The following is a 19,826-nucleotide window of genomic DNA, read 5'->3' on the forward strand; positions in this document are numbered from 1 at the left end:
ATGAAAAACTTCCGAAATATGCACATAAAAATTTATACCAAATATTAAAATTAATTTTACAATATTTTAAGACCAACAAATCAATATTTAAGTTCATTTTATGTAATCACCGAATGATTCACTTGCAACGAAAAGCTATACTTAAATAGAAATCATGCAACAAAGCCAACATATTTCGTTACAAATTTAAAAAGCCAATGGTACTCACATTTAGCTCTCTGAACTTTCAACTTCTCTTCTGTTGCAGTTTACCATTACTAATTGTTTTAGGTTTTCCATATTTAGTCACCTCCTGTTGTCTTGTAAGATGTCCTTATAGCGGGAAAAACTTTCCACCTCACAGGAACTTAGGGGCGCATGTACAAAAACCGCTATTTGCTCCACTGTTAGTGATTTTTTACCTGGCAGTTCAGTACGTTTACCAACTAAAATTTCTTCAATTTCACAAATTTGTTCATATGTTGGATTTTTTGAAAGAATGCTCTGTACCTTTTCCTTTACTACTTCACCAACTCTTCCAGGAACCGAATTCAATTTGGAAACAGTGGTTTTGAACACACTTAACATCTGATACAAAGTAGTATTGCTATTGCTTGCCTCCAGTGAGGAAAGATTAGTTTCTTGTTCTGCGTTTTTTAGTACATCTTGAGCAATTTGAATTGATTCTGTGCTTTTGGGATCAAATGTATTCACGACATTTCTAACTGTTTGTAAATGTTCGGTATAATAACTTGCTGTGCACATCCATGTATCCCAGCGCATTACAATTGGTTCTGTCAGAAGTGGAACGCTCGGTGCTACTGCTTTAAAGGCTTCTTTTCTGTATGGCACTTTAACAAATACCTTCTTCACAGAAGACAACTTGTCAACAAGCAGAAAATTTGCACGAATTGTTTCTGCAACACAGTGCAACCCATGGGCAAGGCAAGTCAAACGTGTCATATATGGAAATATAACTTTAAGAGCAGTACCGGCTTTCATCATATAACTTGCGGCATCAGTCACAAAGAGCAATACTCGCTCATACTGAATGCCATTCGGCCATAGTAAATTCATGGAATTGATAAAAATTCAGAAACTGCGGAGCTATTTGTGGTTTAAAATTTCTCTACCACAAGAAGATATGGGGTAGATTGTTCATTCTTACTAAGGGATCCAACTATACAATTTGCAATAAACCGTCCCTCACAATCTTGTGTTTCGTCGATAATACCCACACAAAATTATCTTGAATCTTATCTCTAATGCTTTCAATTGTAAGATCGTAACACTGCTTCACGTAATTTTTGTGCACAGTAGATTCACCTGGCACTTTGCACTGTGTATATTTCTCTATGAAGTTTCTCAGAGTAGGACTGGTTGGTTTCCACAGCGGAATATCTGCCGCTAAAAAGGCTTCGCATAAATCAAAGGAAAACTCTGAAAAACTAATTAGAAAATTCACTAAGCAATTTTTGAACAGGAGCACTTTTTGTGGATTTAATTTTAATAGTCTGTTTGTGTATATTAGTGTTCAAGTGCTGAAGCACTTGAAAGCGTTTTTCACAAGCAACAGTTTTCTCACACACTCGACAATAAAGAATTTTGTTATCCGTACTTATCATCTCTCCATCAAACTCCCACTGATACAGCTGTAATTTAGTTTTCTGACTTACTTTCACTTTCGCCATGACTACAGAAAGCTAAACATACTTGACTACAGACTAGTCACCACTAGTGTGAATGGCCCCCAGCTTCAAATGAAGAAGCGTAACGAACCTCATGGAGACTTCGGAAATAAATAAGTGAAGTCCCTTATCGGTTGAATAGTATTACGTTGATAGCGGCTACATGTGAACGCTTCCGACTAATCTCTTCGCGGCCACNAAAACTAATTAGAAAATTCACTAAGCAATTTTTGAACAGGAGCACTTTTTGTGGATTTAATTTTAATAGTCTGTTTGTGTATATTAGTGTTCAAGTGCTGAAGCACTTGAAAGCGTTTTTCACAAGCAACAGTTTTCTCACACACTCGACAATAAAGAATTTTGTTATCCGTACTTATCATCTCTCCATCAAACTCCCACTGATACAGCTGTAATTTAGTTTTCTGACTTACTTTCACTTTCGCCATGACTACAGAAAGCTAAACATACTTGACTACAGACTAGTCACCACTAGTGTGAATGGCCCCCAGCTTCAAATGAAGAAGCGTAACGAACCTCATGGAGACTTCGGAAATAAATAAGTGAAGTCCCTTATCGGTTGAATAGTATTACGTTGATAGCGGCTACATGTGAACGCTTCCGACTAATCTCTTCGCGGCCACTTTGAGGGTACGCGGATGAGGCAAGTTACGAGTAGAGGGATCAGGGAAGTCCTGTCCTGGGTATTGCATCAGAAACATGAATCATGACGAAATGTTGAGTCAACTATGCAACATATTCTAATACGGAAAAGAAAAATTGTATACACACGACCATGATAGAAAATTTGAACATAAAATTAAAAAATATATATGATAAATATTTTAAAAAGGAAATATGCAGTATAAATAGAGATCTTCGAAAATATGTTGCTTATTCATAAAACAGGCAAAATACGCATTTATATCCACCATCGAACCATGTCCAAAATTTAAGAAATGAAGTAATTCATACATATATCCAAACGAGCATACTTTCTGGTTGCAAGAAAGAAATATGCATTTGCATTAAAATCCGGTCCATAGTCATTACTAATATAACTGATAACAGGAGGTCTACTCTTATATTCATAATGCAAAATATTAATTTTTGCTATTATCTTATTTTTTGTTACTCACAAGCAGTGAAATATTGGAATTTAAATATTACAATGAATTGGAAAGCCCTTATGTTATATTATGTCCCTCCCCATTGGATGTGAATATTTTGTCTTCTTGAATGGGTTTCCATTACAGATGCTGACTTCTAGATAATGGTATTACACTGTACATAACATAAGTATTTTTGTATGTGTGACCCAAATCATGAATCAGAAATATGTTACCCAACAGTATTTTACTCTTAAGGTTGACATTTCTTTTTCTGTCTTTCTTTTTTGTTTGTTTTCTTCCTTCCTTCCTTTTTCATTCTGACCTTTTACCTCTACTCTGTTTGAAATATTCTGCACATATTTTATTGTTCTGCGCAAGTCTTTCCCACTCTTGACAGGATTGACTTCTTCCTTCTGTAATGAATTCCAGAATACATAATATGGAACAGAATTATGTGAATGGAAATACATAAATATTCAAGCAGATTATTTGATGTTATATTCTAATATTGTCTTTTTGTTTTCACAATGATCAGTTTCACAGTTTCTGTGTAGTGAGAGGTAATTTTCATGTAATGCAAAGAAGTCTTCTTGGGCATTCAACCATGTAAATATGTTATTCCACATTGAGATGGTTGATCACCCATGAAGACTTCAGTTCATTCAGTCACCACAAAACCTTCAAATCTTAAATTATTTTTCATTATTTTCCAATCTGTGTTGCTGGACAAGAGAACTTTTCTTAATAAAAGAGGTTCCTTTTTATTCCAACTTTCATTCTTGATAGTACAGTGGTCATCTGTATGCATATAATATATACAACTTATGGTGTAATTAGGGATGTAATATTATTTGTTTTCCAGGTGTCATTCCTTGTCATATGTGGTTCCTGGTTTGACTCCTGGTGAGCAGTATGTGTTCAGAGTTCGTGCAGAGAATGCCCATGGTTTGAGTGAGGCGAGTATGGAATCAGAGCCTTTCCAGCTGTGTTCAGATGGTAGGTATTCTGAGAGCAGAATATAGAATTTCAGGTTCTATTAATAGTAAGGCTAATGCAAATGTCTGGAAGTGCAAACAAAAACTCAGAGAACACATGGTAGAGAAATCTTAAGATTGTACAAGTGATATGGACAGAGGCATTTTGAACACCAGTGCACAGCTTTCAAAGCTTTGCTGAAGAGTACAGTATGGAATTCACATTAAATATCTTCCACAGTCTGCATGGAAATGATCAGATTTGACAAGAGGCAGCTAACTCTGTTACTATACTCACCCAGTGAAGGAAAGACCCTTAACTAATAGTCTTTCAACTAATCAAGAAATTGCCCACCTGTTATCAAATCCAAAAGTCCATTACCATGTTCACAAGATCCTGCCAGTAGTCCCTATCTTGAGCTACATGTTTCCTGCCCTCAACCTCCCAAACTATTTCTTCAAGATCCATCTATCCTTGGTCTTCCAAGATACACCATTCTTTCAGGATTTCTAACCAAAATGTTGTATGTATTTCCTGCCCTTCCCACATGTGCTACATGACTTGATCATCTCATTAATTCTGATTTGTCATTCTGATGATATTTAATGAAGGTAATAAATCATGGAGCTCCCCATAAGTAATTTCTTCAGATTGTTACTTCCTCTTTCTTAGGTGCAAGTATGCTCCTCAGGCACCCAATGTAGATTCCTCCCTTAATGTGGGGGAGCAAGTGTTCACACATGTACAAAATAAGTTTTTAAATCTGTTAGTACATGTTTATTTAGGAAGAAGAAAATTCTGAACTAAATGACAGCAAGAATTATCAGCTCTTAACTTCTCTCTTTCCTAAATATCTGAGCACTGCTACAGTTTTTAAGGATTTGTTAGCTGTATTTGTAATATGATTATGTTCTGTAGCCTGGTGATGAGGCATAACATATAATTAGTTTTCAATACATTTACTCTTTGATGACCTCCATACTAGTGCCTAATAGAACTGCCACATTTCTTTTCATAATTGCTTTCTTCCAAAAAATCATTGCTATAATAGACTCAAAGCTAATCTGACATGGACCGACAGGGACTGTGAAGAGTAACATCCATACTGTGAATTTCTCAGGGAAGAGTCCATAACATTCCAGTATTCATTTATAGTATCAAGTGGCCTTGTGGGTGTGACTAAGGAACTCAATTCTAAGACCAAATGTCTCTGGCTTGAGACCATCTAGATTCAGTGGAAATTTTCTGCATATCTTTCCCATTTCATTTCTGTCATAGTTAGAACCTTATGAATGTGAGTTATATGAGACCTGACAAACAGACTGATTACAGAAAAATAAATATATTGTCTCAGATATTAATGTGTCTGATCACCTTCAGACTGTTTGCTTCAAAACTTTATACACCCATTCCATTGTCTCTGCTATACCTGAAATTGTTCCTGAAGTAGTTCCCTCCCCCTAGTGGGGTGGGACCAAGTCCCTTGTACTGCAGCCACTTCTGGCCTATTGTACCAGCCCCAGATGATAGGTGAGGGTGATTGTGGAGCAGTTAGTGGAATGAAGATTGGCAGGGGAAACCGAAGTACTCTTAGAAAACCTGCCCCAACGCCACTTTGTCCACCACAATTCCCACTTGACCAGACCTGGGATCGAACCCGGGCCACCGCCGTGGGAAGCCAGCGACTAATCGCTTGAGCTATGGCATGGCCATTCCTGAAGTTAATTGCTAAAAGCTCCTTCAGTAGTGTTGTGTCATGTGTCTCTGTCTTCAGGTGATCCATAACTAGGCCATTTTTGATAAGACTTTTGGATTTCAGAAAAGAAAGTCACACAAGGCCAAATCAGCACTAGAATTTATATTTTGGATATTTTGCTTTAGTGAAATTGCTCTGTGGGCAAATGCATTGTTGTGATGCAGAATCCACTAGTCTAGCAAACATTTTGCCTTTTTCAAGTAATCCATTGCCGAAAGATGCTGAACCTACAAAAAAAATGCTTGGTTGATGGTTTGTTTTGTAAGAATAAGTTAAAAATTGGTAATTTTTTGTGATATCAAATCAGCAAAATTTCTAGGTATGATTTTGATGTTTTGTGTGTGTGTGTGTGTGTGTCCCCATATTCATATACTATGGATTTTTGCATTCAGGGCTGAATATTTTTTCCTCGGTCTTACTGGAAGATACAAATCCCATCACTGATCAGTACTTTTTTGAAGAGGGTAGGTTATCCAGTAGTCTTACCGAAAGGTCTGAGAAAATTTCAATTCTCATTCATTGCTCATTGCTGAGATTTTTCAGTACCCATTCATGATCAGATTTAATTCTTCAGTCAAGATTACTTCCACAGTGCCTTTTTCATTTTCAGTTCATCTGCTATCTGCAAGTTTCTGTAACTATTTCAGCATTCAGATCTTTCATCATGTGTAGCACTATCCAATCTACCTTGAAACTGACTAACCCAGAGAAGGACCTGCAATCTATACCCTTTCATAAATTTATTGTGATGTTTTTAAAATATCTGTGGAATTTTTCTTCAGTTTAAGAGAACTTGTTTTTGTTTCTTTTGAAAATTTACCACCCATGATTCAGACAAACAAACAGAACTCTGCACCAAAAGGAAATTTTATTACAGTCATTAAACAAACTTAATCCCAATGATTGTTTGATACAAAACTGTTGATGAGTCATGTAGCCATGTGATCCAAAAGTACAAGCTCACCAGTGTTGTCAGATGCAGAACAAAAGGAACAATTCAGTTTTCAGTTGTCAGCCCTTGTGTGGACTTATCCACAGTCCATATTAAGCTATAGGTCCTCTCTGCCACCCATTACATTTATTATTATTCTGTCTGGGAGGAAGCAGAAACCTACTACATTCATGTCACTTTGTTGTTTCCTGTGTGGGCACAGCCAGAAATGTCTAAGATCCTGTTGGATGTTAAAAAGAAAGTTATCTATATCTGTCAGTTAATATTAAACCAGTATGACAAAGACAGCTGTTCACATGCGCTACATGATTGTGTGTCCACAGAGGAATCTTTCTTGCCTGCATTTGAGCCACGAGTAGTGACTGTGGCACCTGCTGAAGAGTTCAAAGCCAATTTTGAAGTACTGGAGGAGTTAGGAAAGGGTCGCTACGGAGTGGTTCATAAGGTGCAGGAACATGCCACTGGACACAAGTATGCTGCAAAGTTTATTCGCTGCATAAAGACCAAAGACCGAGAAAAAGTTCAGGAGGAAATTGATATAATGAATGTCTTGCGGCATCCAAAACTTCTGCAGCTGGCGGCAGCTTTTGAAAGCCCTAGAGAAGTTGTCATGGTGATGGAATAGTGAGTTGACACTTTACACAAGAATACAAGTACAGTGACTATAGGATTAATATTAGACTTTTTAGGTATCTTACAACATAAAAGAACACCTAATGTCAAGGTCATGGCTGTCCATTTTTCTGCTTGTCCCTGACCATTTATCTGTACCTGTACCTTTGAACAGATTTTATTCAAATTCAGTGTATGGGATTTTGACTGCATGTCACATAATGTTATGATTTTCAAGCACATTGATCCATAATAAAGCCTATATCATGTGAGGCCATAAATACATTTCTCCATGCATTTCATAAATTCAGAAACTGGGGTAGCTCAGTTGGTATAGTGACAGGCTATTTCCTGGACGTCCAGGGTTCGATTCCCAGCAGGGGTAAGAGATTCTTTTGTATTCCACATCGTCCAGACTGGATGTGGGGCCCACCTAGCCTCTTATCTAGTGGATCCTGAGGGCAAAGTGGCCTGGGCATGAAACTGACCACTCACTTCCAACTAGTGTTGAGTTCATGAAGACATGAACCTGTACATCCACTCCCACATATGTCCTCATGGTGTGTGCTTAATTAATTAAGCACAGAGACAAATTTGCCTTAAAGTCTGGTTTAAAGAAAACCATAAAAAAATTTTCCATCTGTCCCAAAAAATATTACACAGATTTTTCTGAAATTTGATGTGTAAGATTGAAAGAACATTTTTCAGGTAGTTTTTATTTTCCACCATGTTGGTCCATAATAAAGTCCCTTTCGCATAAGGCCATAGATGTAATTTTCCATATATCCAAAGAACCTTACCACAAACATTGTTGAAGTTCAGTACAGGAGGCTTTCACTAATTTGTAATTCAGTATTCCCATTTTTAAGTAAACTTAATAAACTTCAGTGGATGCTGAGTTTTATCTTTTGGGATAGAGCCACCACTGTGATAACCTCAGATCCTCAAGGAAAGCTGTTACATTGTAGAATACACCTTGACCAGTTTTATTTACACAACACAAAGATTAGTATGCTATGCCCTTCTTGTATTTTTGTTGCTCAGTAGTCAGATTTTGATTAAATGTTATATTGGAGAACTGTATTCACTGTTCTTTTCCTAAAGAAACATGTTTGCCAGTATTCTTATGCTTGATTTAAGCCTCAGGGCTGAAACATACAATGTGCTGGGAAATATATGACTTTGACAAGGCATCTACGTGCTTCTAGAAGAAAAGTTCTGCTTTACTACAACTTTTCTAAAATGTGTTGCTATCATAACATAGGAAAGTATATCTGAAACAATTATTTAAAAGCGACTGCTTTAGAAATTATTGTAGATGTGCTCAATTTACTTGCACTTTAAAACTTCTGTAGAAGATAAGATGAAATTGAATATTTTCCCCACTGACATGCATCATTGGTAGTTTTTATTATGCATTCTCTTTTTCAGTATTTCTGGTGGGGAACTATTTGAACGTGTAGTTGCAGATGATTTTACCCTCACAGAACGAGACTGCATTTTGTTCATGAGACAGATCTGTGAAGGTGTGGATTATATGCACCAGAATTATGTTGTTCATTTGGATCTAAAGGTAATAGACAATAAATGTGACTGTATATAAAAAGAAATCAGTTAAATGATTTGTGTTATCAAGATCTCATAGTTGAAATTCAGCAACTTGTGATAATAATGGCATGAAATGGACATTTAGGACAGTTAATATTTCACTGTGTAATAAAACAATTCTGTGTTAGCAGTCTGAACTCCAGACTCATTTAAGACTTTGATATGTTCGTGATGTTATAAGTGCAATAATGCAAGTTAGGCAATATGTTTTACCCTTTTACATATTTGAGTCTACTCTTTCAGTTACGACAAACAAGTGACTATGTAATTAATTCCACATGTCACAGTCCTGTACTGAAACATTCATGGCTTTGCTAATTTTGTACTACCCATAATTCCATTTGGGGCAGGTTATCATACTCTTTAAGGTGAGGAAGATGGTCAGCTAGGAACGTGCTTTTCTGGTCCAGCCACACCCTCAGACACTTAACAGTACTATGAACAGGAGCAGGTCACTACAGAGTAAAGAAAAAAATTGGGGAGGATTCTGGTGTCAAGGGAGAACTTGAGAGGGTGCAATATAGAGTATATTTTAAGTTTTCTATGTTCCTGATGCATTTTGTGAAACAAATTAACTTCTGAAAAAGCTGGTTTGATTTCAAGAGGTTGCTGCCTGAAGGTGAGTTCTAGACAGTGTTAACCATAGGACCCCTATGGGCGTCCATGACCTGTTACATGCACAAGACAGTCTTTAGTGGAGCTTCATGGTTCTTGGCTTAACCTCACGTGTCATATCTTCGTATGAACTAAACAATATGTTTCGGTCACACACGGGCCACATCAGGTATATGTGATCCTCATAAGTCGTTATACTGTGTCAGCCCATGAGCCCTGTATGGGTAAAAACTTTTTAGTTAAACCAATTAATTTGTTAAAATGTTATTAAAACTATTACAATAACATAAAAATGGTATAAGAAGGATGGTGATGTGTGCCATGGCACTCTTCTTATGTTATGCTTTTGGTAAAAGTGTGCATTTTGTGTGCCCTGGTGCCATGCTTACATATTTATGTGTGTGCATGCGTGCGTGCGTGTGCGTGCACATGCACACACATGTTTGTATGGACAATTTAAGAAAATAATTGGTTTAAGTAACGAATTTGTAAGTGCACAGTCCTCACAGGGCAAGACTCTATGTAACAATTTATGTCACTCATATACATCTGATGATGATCCTTGTATGGTCAAAACATATCATTTAGCTAGCAACAAGACATGGAATAGGTAGTGTTTCAGCCAGGAACCAGGAAGCTGCACTGAAGGCTATGTTGTGCACATATATTATGTGATAAAACTAATGTGGCAAGGTGCTAAAATACAGTACCATTGAAAAGAGACTCCCTTGTAAGTTTTGACATGGTCTGTTCAGAAACTTATTGGTAGAAATCATACAAGTCATCAGAAATAGACTTAATGTGGATCCTTCTGTCTTAGAACTTTCACCTTTGAAGGCTATAGCATTGGACACAGCAGAGCACAAACCCACTAAATGGGTCTGATATGTCTGTGATACCTTTTGTGGTTTGGCCACGTGGACAAGCAAGATTACAGCAATTTATTCATCACCTCAGCAGCCTTAGATCTGGCATAAAATTCACAGTCAAAGTGGAAATTTTACAGATCCTCACTTGGATGTCTTTTTCATGAAGAGGTGTCCTAATTTTACCACGAAACTATACAGGAAACCTACCATGACATTATTTGCATTTCATGTCTGACCACCTGAATCACAAGAAAAGAGGTGTCATTTGCACCTAGGTCAGTACAGCCAAGGTCACTTTTTAGGATTGGCAGGATTTCAGCAGGGAAATTAGGAACATGAAACATGATTTGATACTTGATGATTACTCATAAACTTTATTCCATTACGAAGCCAGGGAGAAATAACTGTCCTTCACATCTGACATACCATGGCATGGTTGCTATCCATATGGTAGTGGTATTTCCAAAAAACTCTTATGCATTGGGAACCTGTTCAATGTTAGGACCCTTTTCAAATCTAAACATACCCTCTGTGGGACAGTCATGAAAACTGGACTTGTTAGAGATCCCCAGCAGATCAGTCAACCCAGCTAGGATACCTCTCCCATCTGGACTCCAATCTTTGAACCAGAAGTCTTAAATTACAACTCTGTCCAGTTTAGATTATATGGGAATGTTTTTTTTATGTTGTTGTTATCCAGGTGTTTTATTTATGTAGTACTTATCGTTATTGGTTTATTTGCTGTTATGTCCTCTCGTATTTGGGAAATTTCATCTGCTCAAATCTTAATCCTTTGTATTCTTTGGATCTATATGTGTATCATTTTCCTATCTGTGATTCTAAAGGTCACAAGATTATAAATTAATCTTTCATTTTATAGTATGTATATTTGTCCTTTTCAGACTCTGATTCTGAGGCTTTAGCTTCTATTTTAGTCTGGCTCTGATTGTATTGACTCTGGCTGTTACATTGTGCTAGGCCTCATGCATGTAACATATACATGTTTATCTTAACTCCTTTGGATGCTTTATGTTGTGTCTGGATTATATATCCAGCCTTAATGTTGGTTCTAGTGTCTGGATCTAGCTCTGTCAACTGAACCCAACTTAGTAGGCCTTTTACCTGAGGACAGATGCAGAGTCCAGTCTCTGAAAAATTTTAAAATATAACAACATAAAAATAAGGGAGGATTATTGCTTTCAGCTGGCTCAGAATATGACCTGTTGCCTTTTGGAGTCACAGTATTGATTCTCTAATTATAATGATTAAGAACTGTCCAAGAAAAATTTGTCCATTGAAATTATCTTTACTAGTTTTCTGCATCTGGTAGTGCTGTAGTTAATAAAATATATGATGCTTGCTTATGTAAGTTCTTCATTGTTGTTATTTATTCTCTTCTAAAGACATTAATCATATTTTCAGCCTGAAAATATAATGTGCCACACACGGACATCACACCAAATTAAGCTCATTGACTTTGGGCTAGCCCAGAAAATAAACCCAAATACTCCTGTAAGGGTTTTGTTTGGCACCCCAGAGTTTATCCCTCCAGAAATTATCAACTATGAGCCAATCGGGGTGGAATCAGACATGTGGTCTGTGGGAGTGATCTGCTATGTTCTGTAAGTATTAGCAAACATCTGACACTATTTTATACATTCCTACGTATTATGTTAATGAAAGAAAAGGCAACTTAGTTTGATTCTGATGAGTCTTAAGCATTGTGATTTGTGAAGAAAGCAGTCTTCTGGGATGTGGCACCGTGTAGATGTGTTGTTAACCGACGTTTCATAGGAACGTATCGCCTCCATCTTCAGGGTAGAAGGAAAAGTAAGAAAATCCACAAGTGAAGAGACAGTGAGAACAGTTGCAAGCAGACTAATTTTGGAAATAAACGCAGCTATATGAGAGCAGTGAAGGAAGTGGGGACAAGTCTACATGAGAAATCAGTGGAGAGGGAGAGGGGAAGGGTCTGGGACAGGAGCAAGGTTAGAGCAGGTATAGGATATTGTGTGGGGGGAGAAAGGCAAGGTTAATGGGAGGGCATTAACCCTTAAGCTGGGGCTTGCTATGCGAGTCGGTCATGGACTGCGTGGCCTTGNTAGCATAGCTACTGGCAGAGCCTCCCTTGCTGGACAGGTCAAAGGGTAGGCATCAGACGAAGAGAGACACCAAAAACCAAAAACTGATGCCAGAAGCAGCGTCATCAGCAGCGACTTGAAGCACAGAGCAAATAATGCTCAAGATGGTTCAAGTTCATATAGCAACGAGTGTGGCCAGAGTGGTTTGAACGGCTGCTGTACTGCGATGTGGAAAGCAAATGGAAAAACTACCACATTATCACTTTTCCTGGATAGTCTCTTTCTAAAAACAGAGATACCGTGTATGCAAAGATAGAGGGGCAGATAGAAGTGACCAGAACATGAGGAAGAAGACGTAAGATGATGCTGGATGACCCTGGGGACACAAGAGGCTATTTTTATTTGAAGGAGAAAGCTCTAGATCGCATCAAGTGGGGGAACTGTTTTGGAAGAGACTGTGAACCTGTCGTCTGACAGATTACTGATGATGAATATTATGTATAGGAGGTGTTATAGATTCAATTTACTAGCAACAATGTCATTTCATTGTACTGCACGATTAAAGCCATTTCCCAGTTTGCTTAATGACATAGTATTACTTATTCAAGAATTCTGTAATATTTTGGATCATTAAAGAATGCTTCCACAGGTCCCCTGGAAACTTATAACTGAATTCCTGGACTCCATGGAGCATAGTTTGTGAACTACAAAATTTTATTATTGTCAGCAACTTCGTCAACATTAATCTCATTTCTATATTAGCATTTATGAGTTCCACATTGATATGGTAGTGAAAGTTTACATTTCTTAAATTACATAGGCACCACATAATCTGTATAAGGATAAATTATAGAGATAACTGCCTAAGCCAGCCACCCATTTTTTTGTGGAATGCTATTCACCGTACTATAACATTAGTGTTCACCCAAATTTGTAATTAAGTTCTTGTTACTCAGGTTATCTGGGCTCTCTCCGTTCATGGGAGACAGCGATGCCGAAACATTTGCTAACATTACTAGAGCAGACTATGACTTTGATGATGAGGCTTTTGATGCAATTTCCCAAGATGCCAAAGATTTCATCAGCGCTCTTCTTGTAAAGAGGAAAGAGTAAGTATGTAACAAGAATGTGTAATATAGTGTAATGAGGTGCATTATTTCTATTCATCATCCAGGTCAGTTCAAGTGCGTGATTTCTTGACTACCTGAGCAGCTGTTAGCTTCTCAAGGACTCTGTTACTTGAAGCTGAGACAAGTTGTCACGCAGAAGAATTCATATAATTATAGTGAAGATATGTTCAAACCAAAATCTTTATTGTAGACATCTTTAGCCATACAAGATTTTGGAACCCTGCACTGAATGATGTCACTCTGATATCACAAGTCTGCATGACTGCCATTTTGATGTCACTGATAGCAGAACAATGTAAAGCACAAAATGTCTGCTTCCTCTAGTGGCATGATATTCCCATCAAGTTATTATTCTGAATCACAGAAACACAGGTATAAAGCAAATATGATAAAGGTACTGGAAGGTAATAACTGTGATCCTCTCTTCAGTATTGGTGAATGAGATAATTCTCATGCAGTTCGCATATGGATTGTGTGATAAAGTGTATATCACCTGATTTATGAAGGTATGCCTGTTCAGATACTTCATTGTCCATTAAGAGTTAATACTTAATTTTAAGTTGCCTAGATTTCGTCTGTTATTTTAATTTCTGTGGTCACAGGAAGAGGCTGACAGCCAGGGAGTGTCTTCATCATACATGGCTGGCACAACATGATGAGAAAATGAGTTGTGTCAGGTTAAGCACAGATAAACTGAAGAAGTTCATAATTCGCAGAAAGTGGCAGGTATGTTAAGTGTTGGTTTGTAGCAGCTGAATGTTATGTTTGTGCACTATTGCCAGGTATAGTATTTTCCATTTTCTTTTGCTAGAGTATAACCATTATACATATGTGCAGTGCTAACAGGCATATACACTATATTGGATCAAGGTTAATTGAACATTTATGTTCCCTTATACTCATGTTAGTATTTCATGCCCTAAGGAGCATTTTTCTTACTACAGCATTCTGGAATTTCTGTTTACATCAAGTAGTGCTCTGTTGGAGCAGCACATGTAATTGGATTTCTATTAAATGTAAAGGTAACTACAAAAACTTTTCAAACATGGATAATCTAACAATGATATCTTTGATTTTCTTCCTGTATAAACTCCAGAACCATTGATGTCACTCACTTTCTTGTACTGCTTCAAGGTCCTATTCATATGCATCAGAGGCTTCTTCAAGGCTTTAAAATTATGTCTCACAATGCCAGGTCTAGACTGTAGGTTGGACAGTAGGGTATCTGTACTGGAGGTCTTTTATAGGAAAGTGACCATTGCATTTGATATGGAAAAAATCTTTGTTGTGGAGTAACAGGATTGTTTTATGTTCGTCTTTTTTTGAAGGTCTGCAATCAGATCAGTTCAGAATCCATCGTGTACTGAAATGTGATAGTATTTTGAATTTTGAGTGTTATGGTAGCCAGATAATACTTAAAGAAATGAAGACACTGTGTTCTTTCCAGTGTTGGCCTTTTTCTTTAATGGGTTGAGGGTTAATTGTGATATTGATAAGTACATGTCTCATCGCATCCTCTGCATTCTCAAGCAGTCCAAGGCATCATTCCACTCCTGGCTTGCCAACTTGTGAGGAGCTACTGATACTTAACCATCTTCATGCAGAGTTGTGTAAGATGGCAACTAGCAGAACTGATGTCTCATTCTGCCTCTATGTGTATCTGTAGTTAATCATTCCAGTCATTATTCTAAGAGATTCTCTTCGCCTCTTGAATTCTGAAAACTGCTAGGAAATTGTGGCACATGAAGAAACAATGTCTTGAAACTCAAAAGACTTGCACTTTAACTGATGTTCGTTTCATGTGGAATTTTGTGTGAAAGTGCTCTCTCTCTCTCTGTCTCTTTGTCTCAAGCTTCATAGTGTCTGATGTGCTGCAGCACAGTTTCATATGTTTGAGGTTATATTATCTGACACTGGTTTTGGTGAGCTGTCATCTAATAAAACTAACAGCAAGGAATTATAGTGCTTTGAAGTTATATGTACAGATACATCAGTTTTACTCTTTCACTTCGGAGTCTTCTCTAGTGATACTGTACATACGTGTAAGAACTTTGGTCCTCATTGAGGGGTTCACTTCTGAGCAAGTACTTGTCTGGACACAGAGGAATGAGGTTCAGTTTCCGGTAAAAATAATGCTATTCAGTTTTATTTACACAGTTGCACATGTTAGAAGGGTAGAGGACGTTGTTTAAGTGTAGGCACTGTACTTTAATTACTTAATGCAGTATAATTATAGTGTCATAAATAATAATGTATTGAGTGTTGTGTGCATGTAAATAATCAGTATTTTTATTAAATATTCCTTTACATTAAAAATTCACTGAGGTCAGCCTTCTAGTCATGCAGTAAAAAAAAAAGTAAAGCTATCCCTGTAATGGGCCGTGAAGGCCCATAGGTTTGTGAGACATTGAGGGTCCCACATTATCTAGACAATCAGCTCAAAGATAGCGGTAAGGTTGTCAGTCTTACTCGCCTGCCGCGCTTTAATCCCCAGGAAAATTATTTAATTAATTCGTGGTTAGTGTAGTTGGTTGAGGGGCTATGTTACGAGCCAGATGGTCGCGGGTTCAAGTCCTGATGAGGTCTCTGGATTTTTTCAATTGACCTAATCTTTCTAGCCGCACTATGGCCCTGGGGTCGACTCAGCCTCTAACAGGAATGAGTAACAGGACTTCAGTCATGCAGTATATATTTAAAGTATTTTGGAAAAAAGTGACCATTTCATTGCAGCTATCTGTTAAATAAGTGAAATAATTGTAAATACAGACATTTCAATAAAAGAGAATGTTAGTGAAACACGGGATGTCCAGAAGTATACCATTTTTTAGTATTCTTTTGCTTTTGGTAATAATGAGTAGATTAAGTCTGTACCATTTCCTAATATCACTGGACAAACTAGATTAAATTTTGTATGTCTTATGCTTTAAAAGTTGTTTAGGAAAATGTATTTTGTTCCACATTTGCCCATTAAAATTCTTACTACATATGAGGATATATATTTTTATTTCATCAATAATTCAAGTTAGTGAGCGTTATTTCAGAACAAAAGTTTTAGGAATAATTAACTAAAAATATATTCTGAATCACATTTCCAAGGTCCAATCAATGGACTTAAAGAAATCTTGGTATGAGGGATATTTATGTAATTAACTGTCAAAATTGTGTTTTCTGTATTTTGTCTTTTTCATATATTTCCTTAATTGGCTATAACATAGGTATATGTTGCTCCCTGTAGCTTCAGTGCCCAGAAATTAAAGACATGTTAGCAGAAGTAGTCTTGTGTTCAGTATTCATTTGGTAATTATCTATCTTCAGAAATTTTTGTTACTCTTAAAAAGTATACTATGCTCCCTCAATTTCAAGGCCACCAGCAATTTTGATGCAAAAATAGTTTATTCCTTACATTTACCTGGAATTAGATGTTTTACATTGGAGAGATGTTCATGGTGATAATGAAATGAATGGCATTTGTAAAAAAGCCACCATAGTTTTAACAAATAGTGCACGTGAGTTTATGTTTGTATTCTAAACTGCATGTTTTGTGTGTGTGTTATTGTCTTCAAATAACAGAAAACTGGGAATGCCATACGTGCCCTGGGACGCATGGCCACATTATCAGCAGCTACTCGCCGCAACTCAAATGCCAGTTCTACGTCCGGCAGTCCTAGACCCAGTTTATCTGGATGCTGTGGTACTGTATCGAGGATGTCAAGTCTTAACGAGGAAGATCTGGAGGCTGCTGCAGACACTAACACCTCTAGTGACACTAACAGTGTGATTAACGGGTTCAGTGAAATCACGTTGACTAAATCCAGCCGCATGCGACTGTGCAGTGAGCGGAGTGACAGTGGTATCAGCGACTGCTCTAGCATTGCTACTCCATCCCCTCACAGCCATTGTCAGTGCCCAACAAAGCCTTTACTCAGCAAGAAATTTTCTATAACTGAGGAGATGGAAACTTGTAGTGAGAAACTGAGTGAATTGATAGTCCATGATGCATGTAAAAGCGGAAGAGTTTCTTCAGCAGTAGGCGGAAGTACTCAGTCTAGGGCCTCTCATATGGCTGTAGGATTTAGTGATAGAAATGATAGTAATAACCCAGTGTCTTGCAAGAGTGCTGTTGGTAATGTGCCTGCTTGTTCTTCTTCCTCAGCTAAATATAATGCTAAAAAGACAGACAGCTTAAGGCAGCAAAGTTCTGTGGATTCTGGTGTACATATGGACGTAGGAACATGTCCATCTCCAGACATTCTCACTGAAAAAGGCTGTGCAAGGAGGAAAGAACTGGTCCATTTCCAGGAGCAGCCAGAAAAGGACATCTGTGATACAGCTTTGCATAAAGTTAGTGGTATTGTCCAAGCAAGAAGCACAGTTTTAACAGAAGCGCAAGAAAAGGAAACTAAACCAAAGTCCACAAGTCGTAAGAAAACTCCTCTTCATCATCCACCTCCAATTTCAACTTCAAATGAACATAGCACAAATTATCAGAAGGCTATGGCATTTTGGAAACGGTAGAGTTTGTATGCTTGAGACAGAATGAATATTTTATGGGTTTTGTCTCACTGCATTAAGATTGCTACAAAACTCATTCATAAAACTACATTCATCCTCATTTCTGGCATCATCTGTATGCATTATATATTGCTCTAACCAAAATATTTATTACAAAGAACAAATTGTTTGCTTTAACATAAGCCATGATTTTTGGTAGACTATTTTTTACACAGCTTACTTGATTCCTGAATAGTTGAGGGTCAATATTTTTAACTACCTTAAAGTAAACTGAACTGATTGAAGAAATGTTTTTAGTCCCAAGAGAAAGTAGTGAAGTGAAAGAAAGTGTCATAACAGAAGTATAAAACTGTATACCACTAAACATAAACCAATATTAAAACAACCAGATTAAAGGTTTTGCCTTGTATTTTGTATATATAGTGATTAGTTTGTCCTATTAAGATATTTGAATATTTGCTCCTGTTATGTATGTGTATGTATCTACTGTTACACAGAGCTGTAATAAAATGACACTATTTACCTATGAGCTTGGTCTGGATCTACCTCATGTCCTTGGTAAGGCTACTCTAATTCAAATCCTACATTCAACAGGTATTCATGACTAGAGTAAATGACATGATGACATTTATGTTCTTCAAATTACAAATGCAGCCAATGTGAGAAAGATAAATGATATTTTCTGTTACTGGAAGTTCATTATTTTAGATAAACTGGATAATTAAGATTATGATGAAATATGTCCTTATAATAAACAATCATGAAATCTGCATGGAACTCTTCAATATTCGCTGACACTCAAATTTACTAGAAGTCAAAACTATGTAATCAATATGAAGACTTCACTGTCATTTCATACACTAAGAGAAACTGAATGTACATAACTTGCCTAATAAATAAAGTTAACTGTTACAGAGCATAACATTAAATTAATAAAACAGATGTGATTTCAGTGCAGTTTTAGCTTTTGTAGAAAGCACTGAAGCATTTGTTTCATGTATATTGATCAACAAGTATGATGACTGAGAATAAATTACATTGACAGTATGAAGAATTATATTTTAATTAAATATATATATACACAATAATTTTTATACCTATAAATTCAGGTGTGAGGAAGCTTTAATTACTATGACAAACAAGAAGCATTACTGGACTTTGCATGGTTGGAAAACCATTATTGAGTGTTCAGTAATCTTTTGCAGTGTTTAGAAAGCCGTTGTTGATTGCTAAATATACGAGTTAGGAAATGTATGAATAGCAAAACAGTAATTATTTAATTATTTTGATAACTATAACACTTAAGGAAGAAGAGCACTGGGCATGGGCTAAAATGTTTGATACTTCCTTATCACTTTTGTCTGAAATATCTCTTGTTTCAGTAAGTATCCATGAATAATTCTGTCTTTTGGGATATAATGCTGTGCTGTCTGCTGAAAGTCCGCCGATACTTCTCTTCAGCGTTCCTAGACATTTCATAAGTTTTTAGTAATTTATGGTACACAGGCCTCTTGTATAAAATCGGAAAACCCTTCCCCATGCATATTACAGAATATTACAATCATATCTAACGGGTAGACCCTTTCAGTTAAAATTCAAGCCTGAAATCACAGCCTTATGGAAAACTGTAGCAGGCGTACCATATGGAAGTGTCTTAGGACCCGTCCTATGTTATCTACACACGTGACCTCCCAACATCACAACGCAACAACTGCTTTTTTCGCCGATGATACAACAATATCTGCTAAATTTGAAGATCCAGCGACAGCCTCAGTGAAACTCGAAGCCACCATCAATAAGATTGACGATTGGGTGAAGAAATGGAGAATTAAAAGAAAGCAAAGCAAATCCACACATATTACATTCAACCTTCGCAACCAAACCTGTCTGACAGTGCAAATGGGCAATGTTGATGTACCCCAGAAAAATGAATGGGCATT

The 19,826-nt window shown here is 37.0% G+C and overlaps 1 protein-coding gene across 2 annotated transcripts in view; it reads left to right on the top strand.

The window, feature by feature from the left end:
* LOC111862207 (myosin light chain kinase, smooth muscle) overlaps positions 1–18,416 on the top strand; it is a 277,919-nt gene extending 259,503 nt beyond the window's left edge. For both annotated transcript variants that reach the window (XM_023847414.2, XM_023847415.2), the window contains 7 exons: positions 3,639–3,772; positions 6,783–7,083; positions 8,503–8,644; positions 11,586–11,785; positions 13,201–13,353; positions 13,977–14,100; positions 16,945–18,416. In XM_023847414.2, the coding sequence (XP_023703182.1) occupies positions 3,639–3,772; positions 6,783–7,083; positions 8,503–8,644; positions 11,586–11,785; positions 13,201–13,353; positions 13,977–14,100; positions 16,945–17,889 (1,999 nt within the window). In that variant the 3' untranslated portion in view covers positions 17,890–18,416. The remainder of the gene's footprint in view (positions 1–3,638; positions 3,773–6,782; positions 7,084–8,502; positions 8,645–11,585; positions 11,786–13,200; positions 13,354–13,976; positions 14,101–16,944) is intronic.
* The last annotated feature ends 1,410 nt before the right edge of the window (positions 18,417–19,826 follow it).

This window comes from Cryptotermes secundus, unplaced genomic scaffold (genome assembly GCF_002891405.2).
Source record: "Cryptotermes secundus unplaced genomic scaffold, Csec_1.0 scaffold1304, whole genome shotgun sequence".
Lineage (NCBI taxonomy): Eukaryota > Metazoa > Arthropoda > Insecta > Blattodea > Kalotermitidae > Cryptotermes > Cryptotermes secundus.